This window comes from Labrus bergylta, chromosome 8 (assembly GCF_963930695.1).
Source record: "Labrus bergylta chromosome 8, fLabBer1.1, whole genome shotgun sequence".
NCBI classification, from domain to species: Eukaryota; Metazoa; Chordata; class Actinopteri; order Labriformes; family Labridae; genus Labrus; species Labrus bergylta.
The window spans coordinates 2,378,936-2,386,632 of record NC_089202.1 but is presented as its reverse complement, the minus strand read 5'-3'; the positions used below and the strand labels follow the sequence as shown (position 1 = coordinate 2,386,632).

The window sequence follows — 7,697 nt, the reverse complement described above, 5'->3', positions numbered from 1 at the left end:
GTAATGACATTTGTTGTCTATGATGAGCGACTGTTTACAGAGGGGAAGAATAGATTAGCATACCTGAAGGCAAAGGTAGACTATAAGTGCTCCATATGCTCTGCATTGTTGGATCCTACTGCTATAAAACTTTCATTTTAGATAGCCTATAAAGCCATGATAGTATTTATTTCCCAACAGGTCTCATAAGAATACAGTGTTTAACTTTATGTAAATGTATTCTCTAGGAATAAGAAATATGTGTTTTGTTCTTAGCCTGATTGGATATATGCTTGATAGTCACACAATAGAATGTTAACCAGAAATAAAGGATTTCAGAGAGTAAAAAATAATAATGTGATTTTCTTTTCATGTGATTAATCCAAAAATTGAATCTGAAAAATGTATTGGCCTCGTATACCTTGAGTGGCCAGCGATTTTTGTAATTGTCTGTGTTTTTCCTGTAGTTGGAGGCTCTAACCAACACTTCCAACAAATGAAATGAGGCCAAAAAGAGTTGCATTAATCATCAGAAGTACCAGACTTTGTTTTGAATTTTATTTGTACAGTAATGGTGTGGAATATTATCCAGTAATATATGTAAATAAATGATCTTATATATCATTGAAAAAGCTCTTTACACTCTAACTGAATGCACCTCAAAACTCAGATCCGATATGCAATTATGAGGTAGACATTAATAATGTTATTTCCACCCTCTGCGAAAAAAAACTGAATACACCTTAAATTACTCTTATCAATGTACGAAATATATGATTATCATGAAACTCTGTACATCACAAATAATAAAATAATTATAGAATAGAAATTATACCGATTTGAGTGCATTTTGTATATTTACAAAGAAATGCCGTTTTCTCATTTCTCTATTCGTTGCACTTTGTAAAGTATTCCTGTACAAATATTTACAACTCAAAAAAATAATGAACAGCAGTGCATTCAAAGCTAATGTGCATTTAAATATCGTCTCGTTCGCAAGTCTTTCTCTTATATTTTCGTCAACAGAAAGATGGACTCTCTGCCTGATCTGCGTGTCCTTCGCGCAGTCAGTTGTGGAAGTGCATTTCGTAAAGATGCTGACTTTTGAGCAAAAAGTTCGCCTCAGTTATGTGCTTATTTTTTTTAAACAACGGGAGCCCAGTCAGGCACGAGTCTTTCTGTGTGTCCTTTCTGTCCACTGGTCTCCAGTAAGGCAAAAAAATCTCTTGACGGCATTACTGTCACCACCATTTTATCTCCTCTGCTCAGAACAGTCCATGTTTGTGTGTGAGTGCGTGTTTGGTATGACATATGCACCCCCTTTTTGGGGGGGAAACAAGCACTTGCTCGGGTCTGTAATGACTCCAGCTGGACGGTGGCAATTACGGCCTGGATGCACAGACCCAAAAGAGTCCGGCCTGGCAGGCAGGATCACACGGCAGAGCTGCAACAAAGCGCTGACAGGCAGAGCGCTGTCCTCTGCTCTCGGCACGAACAGGTGCACAGCCGGGCTCCCATCACAACAGGCTCCCATGCCGCCTCGTACCCAGTCCCTGTGCCATATGGACACGTCTCACTCTGGGTAACAAAAGCCTGTTTGATGAGCGCTGACCTGTTGAGTGGATCGGAATGAAGGCGTAACACTTTAAGGCAAAGAGTGTGAATTATTGTGACTGTGCTGAGTCTGAATAAATAGCAGAAATCACCTTCGCGTCAAAGCATTTCAGACCGTTGAGGGCTTCAGCTCTCTGCAGGGACCCATCAAGACTCATATTTGATGTGAAGTCTTTTAAAGTTTTTTTATGAACTGAAGGGCCGCTACCTGCACCCGCACTGCTCCACCACCATGTCCTCATACTGTTTGTACACCACGTTGTTCCCTGAGTCTATGTACAGGATGCTGATGGGGCTGAGTTTGGTGGGGACGCAGCAGCTGGGCGGGGTGCTGTTGGGGTCCATGGAGTTCATGAGCGTCTGTATGATGGCGTGGTTGGTCGGCTCGAGGTGCGACCTGAGGGGGAAGTCACACACACCCTCGCAGTGGTACGCCTCGTAATCCAGGGGCGCGATGATCCAGTCGTCCCAGCCCAGCTCTTTGAAGTTCACGTGCAGCGCCTTTTTGCTGCACCTGGATTTAGACTTCTTCCCGTGCCTCTTTCCGTGCCGGTTACTCAGCGCCGTCCTTCGCCGCCGCCGGGGCCCCTCTCCTTTCACTCCCCTCAGCGACACCCCCTCCTCCGCTGCCGCCTTCACCACCACCACCTCCTCCTCCTTGTCGCCCACCGACCTCCGAGATTTGATCTTCTCCTTCATCTCGTTGAACAGGTTCTCTCTCTTCTTGGAGCGCGTGTAGGCCACCAGGATGGCCTTCTCCCGCTGGGACCGGCCGCTCCGGTCCAGCCCCAGCTGCCTCAGGTCCACCTCGGTGTCTGATTTACCGAGAGTGACGCGGAGCTGGAAGCAGAGTTGGTTCCCCTGCTGATGGGTGTGATGATGGTGATGATGCTGGTGTGCTTTAAACATTTCCCACACATCCATAACCTCCCAGCCGGCCTTGGTGGAGTCCAGCGGGTCAAGGGACCTGGAGTCCAGCAGTCTGTCGGAGCGACAGGGGTAGAGCTGGATGTCGTACAGACCTGGGGTCTGCAGGGGACTCTTCAAATCCCCGCGCGCTCTCCTAAATATCCTTAATTCCGCCCCGACCAGCTCCTCTTTGTCTGAAAGGGTTGAGACATCAAACAGATACTTTTGTCTTCGCAGAGGAGAGTGCAAAAGATCGTCTGCAAGGATAAAAGAAGAAAATAATTGCAGTCAGATTCACTTAGGGTGTACAGTGTTCAGAGGGAGGGGGGAGGATGGGAGGGGGACTCATTTTCTTCCACAGAGGCCTTCTCTCTCTCTCTCTCTCTCTCTCTCTCTCTCTCTCTCTCTCCCTCTCTCTCCCCCCTCTCTCAGTTGTCTTGTTTTTCAACAAACTGTAACTGACAAGTGAAAAGCTTACAGTTAACATCATGTTTGTTATTGATCAAACTTTTGTACCGTCCTAAAAATCTTTGTATTATTACATCCTTAAACCAATTAAGACTGCAATTTCTCTTCAGTTTCTTTGATTCGATTTAATGCTAACATTTCTCAGTATAACAAAATTATTTGCATCTGAAGAACCCAAAAAGTGTTAAATGATTCGACCGTAAACTGTAGTTTCTAACCTTCCTTATTTTTTATTTGCACCTTATTGGCATAACGACTAATGGGAATTATAACCTATTGTTATTCAGAGCATACAACTTTCATGTCATAACGATGAGATCCGAATCGTTCGTCCTCGCATACATAAATGTGATAGGCATATAGCATATTCGCTAAGGCAAAAATTCGTTGCAATGACAATAATCGAATCAAAATGAAACGCAATGCCGCTTTTAATTAAAGCCAGCATGTTTTAATGGAACATATTCTGCCTTCGTTTCACTTGATGACAGATTAATTATTAATTTCCAGCTCCTTGACAGGGGTGGAAGTGAACTTTTCCCTCTCTGCAGTCTCTAAAGCTCTTAAATCAGAACTTCAGACATGTTTTCTTTTTGGGGAACTCTTGCAGAGTTGTGAGGCAAAAGGAAAAAAAAGAATAGAAAACAAAACAAGGGGCCTAGTGATGTGAAGGGCCCTGGGTGCTGCCAGACACAACGGACCAAAAGGCGACATACTGTACACTCAAAGAAACAATACACAATTAATGCATTATTCTCTGCTGCAGACCCAGGAGGCCTGCAAAAATATTCCACCGAGGCGATCCAATGAGACTGGAATCTAACAGGGTGGAACAATGCATGAAAAGGCGGCAACGTTCACTAAACGCATTTTTTTAAATCTAAAATAAAATGTGAAATGCACTTTCTACTGTGTTTAAAAGCAAAGTTTTGTATTAGTGTCAATTATAGTCAGCATATTTGATCAAGCTGCAACCTGGGGCATATATTTTCTACTTGGTTTGATTAAATTCCACTTAAACAAAGTCCTTGTATTGTTCCATGTTTTTTTAGGGGATAAAAAAATGGCAATTGGGAGTGATATAATGATCTTAGTTCCAACATTTAACCTTTTGTTGGGATGTTTTTGCTAAAATTGTCAGCAGTTTGCTTCAATGCAGAATCAGAAGAAGAATTCATCAAATGAAAAGGGCCCAATGATTTACGCTTAGGTATGTGAAAATATATATGCACAAATGTTAACCTATTTAATACAATTTAAATTTAAATCCAAAAGTGTTACTTTAATCAAATCAAAGCGTGTGATTCCCTTCTTTTCTATCTCAAGGCTGTTTAACCAAAATAGCAGTGGCATTTCTGTATCCCTGTGTTATCATTTATAAAACTTTGTTCCAAGGAGGTATTTGAGTCTAGTTGTCATTTTCCCTCCGTGAGCCCTGCCGAGTGCCGAGTCCAGCAGTAAAAGCAGATTGAAACCTTGTGCTCGTTTCAGGGATTTGTGCCGTATGGTCTGAATTAGGTTTCTTTTTTCTTTTTTTTAATAAGACCTCAAACAAATCGAATACAAGTTCACCAAATAATTAACAGTTCTGAATTCCCAACTTCCTCATTAAAGCACTTCCCCTCTTATATTTCATCCCATCCTGCCAACGACAACATTCCGCTTCAAACGCGCCTGCACGGACTAACTGACTGACTGACTGACTGTTTGGACCACTGAGAGATATTCGTGTTGACAGTTAAAAATGTACAAAGTTGTCTTAATTTCATTACTATGTTTAAAACGCGTTTTCCCTTAACGCATAAGATGCCTGCCGGTGGATAATTGGGGAGGAATTCGATGAATTTAACTTTGTGGTTAAAACTGCACCCGGCGCACTTTTGTATGACCTTGTATCTTGTATTTTGACAAATGAAAAACATGTTTTTGTCATCTATGCCTCTGTTGGAGAGAAGGAGAGAGAGAGAGAGATGGAGTAGGGGAGAGGGAGAGGGAGAGAGAGAGAGAGAGAGAGAGAGGCCGGACTGCACCATCTGCGCTTTAATGAGTTACCCCAAGTGCCAAAAGTAATTTTCAGATTCGAGTTATTCTTTTCTGATCTTGCCTTTGTGACCTCCAGGAAATACCCTGCCTAGTTTTATAAGCCAACTTCATTTACCTACAAAAGTGTGGAAGCCAAAGCACCTGTAGATCATAGGTGCGCACACGGTAAAACCTGCATGGATAATTCATGCGTAAAAGACGCAAAAGCTGTTACTTTACGGGTGACAAAGCTGCCTCATGAGTCTTTTTTCCTGATGGTTTTGAATAATGAAACTTCTCAGCTGAGGTTCATTCAGCAGGTTAATGCAATGCAACACATTGGGGATGCTGGGAGGAATCCCAAAAGAAACCAAATACGCTTGAGCTGAAAGAACGGGAAGAAAAATAATTTTCCGTAATTAAAGTGGCGGTCGCAAAGGGAGGTTCCGCAGGGAAAATAAATACGAACCACTTCACAGCGCAGAAAATGCTCTTCCATTTTTTTTTTCCTCTCGTTGTTTTTTTGGTGATGTGCCCATCGTGGCCGAGCTGGGTCATTATATGGGAGAATAGACAGTGTTTGATATGTTATGACATGAACACTCAATTGGATCACCGAGTTCAAATACTCCAACCAGCCGTTCGATGCCAAGCAGCTCTCAGAGGGTACAGCTCGGGGTCAGAGCCAGTGACACATCACATCAAAATCACAGGAGAAAGTGAGGCGTTTCTCCTATCAAATCAGTTCACACTGCAAGAAATGGCAACAGTGAGGAGCCTTTTAGTTTTAACTTAATTCTTAAAAAACTTCTTTTTGGTCAAAAAAAAAAGAAGTTAGGGTGGGATAAAGACGCTATTGTTTTAAATGGAGTCTGGCTGATTTAGAGAAAACGTAGTATCCTTTGATCTATGATTTTATTATTTAATATAACTTTAATTGAAAAGAAACGTACAATGCAAAGAATTAATTGCAGCCCAAACGGAAGATAATGTGATTTAAGCATCCCTCTCTGTAGTGTAAATCTCGTGGTGATGGATGTTTTTTTGCAGCGCGCATTCTGGGACTGGCAGTATTTGAGACAGACAGAAGGGAATGCAAACATAGATAGCTTTTATTTCTCCAGCAAAGATTAACTCGGCTTATGTTCCTGGATGTGTGGTGGATGTGTTAGTGTTTATCAGTTAGTGTTTGTCCATGCGGGTTGGTCAAGTCGCTTGGTAACACATGTTAACTGACCCAAACACCTGCTTCTCACACCGAGCCGCTCTGCCATGGCCCCCAACTCCCTTTGTCAGCACAAGTGGGCCAAACTGAGCTCCATAATGGCAGCAAATTGAACTTTTTCCAATGTTCTGGATTTATGGAGTTTGTATTTTTTAATGTTCAGGCTTGTGCTCAAGGTTTGTGTTTGGACGTATAGGCTACATGAAAAAAAATCGAAAATGAAAGAAGAACAATAGGGTCTTATAGCAATGAAAAGTTTCACGTATTCACGTGGTGGTTGGGAGCGGAGTAGTTATGCTGCAGTTTGCACTGACAGTGATTTACAGCCTTCATTTAGTGAGCGCCTTAATTAGTGTTTTACTGTCGTGTTACCCGGAGGTTAATTTAAGCGTAATATAACTTAATACTCGGAAAAGGTTACGGGAATGGCAGCTGTGCAGCTTAAAGATCCGTCTATAATGAAAAAGTTGTTAATCATCAACATGTAACTTTGCAGCTCTTAAGACTCTTTTAACAAATATTGTGATTAAAGAGTATTTTGTGCGCGTAAAACTACATTAACACATCATTTGACCTGTTCCGCAACATGCGTAAAAGTTTCCGCCGTGCATTTGCTTTTCCTTAATTTTGATTAACTAGTTTTTAGTAACATTTTCTTCACAAAAGGAGAATATAAGACATGTCAGCCGAGGACAAACTGTGCCACAGAATTATGCAAGAGTGAGTCGATGGAGTTTGCAGCAGACTGAAACCAACCTGTTCCTCTGTCCACAAAACTTGTTATGGTGTTGGCAGATTTAGAAGAGCGGAAAAAGCTTGCGTTTAGTCCGAGTTTCTCTGCAGCCGAGTATGTCCTGTATATGGAGAGCATGTATTCATGTGGCACAATAGCGTCCTTCAGGTCTTCTTTGTGATGGCCAACGATAGGATGCGAAGACGTAAAGATGTCTTTCAGGTATTTGGATGACCTTTGTCCGTCCTGATGAGAGATCCTGGCTCCCCTGTTTCTCCTCGGCGCAGAGGGAGAGATGATAGCAGCAGATTGGAAACACGGTATATTCCCAAGGAAAACAAGCAGCAGGCCCAGATATAGCGTCACGAGTCGAGATGCGTCCATGGCTGGAGGAGTCACCGGGAGATGTTAAGAAGCTCTTTATTTCCCGCTCAGTGAAGTTGGATTCAGGGGGCCGCCGGAGTTGGAGATGGTGTGCGCGTCAGGGTCGGAGAGCTGCTGCTTTTGCGCTCCCCTATCCCACCAGAAGAAATGCGTTTTGCGCTCTGGACTCAACACAAGAGCGGAGACTGTTGGGCCGAGGGAAACACGCCCACATGGTCGCTCAGTGCAGGGCTTCCCAAACGATTTCATGTCACAGACCACAAAACGGACGCGCATAAAAAAGCCAAAGTACCGCCATTGGAAAAGTAATTGTGGTTTAGCAGGCAAATGCTGAATGCTGTCCATAGATATGTTGTGTTAACT

General features: G+C 42.8%; 1 protein-coding gene across 1 annotated transcript; it reads right to left on the bottom strand.

Moving 5' to 3' along the window:
- Window positions 1-496: 496 nt before the first annotated feature.
- gdf6a (growth differentiation factor 6a) lies at window positions 497-7,697 on the bottom strand. The gene is made up of 2 exons (XM_020633792.3): window positions 6,974-7,697; window positions 497-2,759 (listed from the first exon to the last, which is right to left on the bottom strand). Exons 1-2 carry the CDS (start codon window positions 7,332-7,334, stop codon window positions 1,798-1,800), a joined length of 1,323 nt encoding a protein of 440 aa, XP_020489448.1. The 5' UTR covers window positions 7,335-7,697; the 3' UTR covers window positions 497-1,797.

What these genes read in the sequence shown, in the direction of transcription:
- gdf6a (XM_020633792.3), bottom strand. Translation starts at nt 7,334, where the DNA reads ATGGACGCATCTCGACTCGTGACGCTATATCTGGGCCTGCTGCTTGTT. An exon ending in TTTTGTGGACAGAGGAACAG is followed by an intron (nt 2,760 to 6,973) that starts GTTGGTTTCAGT and finishes TTATCCTTGCAG; the next exon opens with ACGATCTTTTGCACTCTCCT.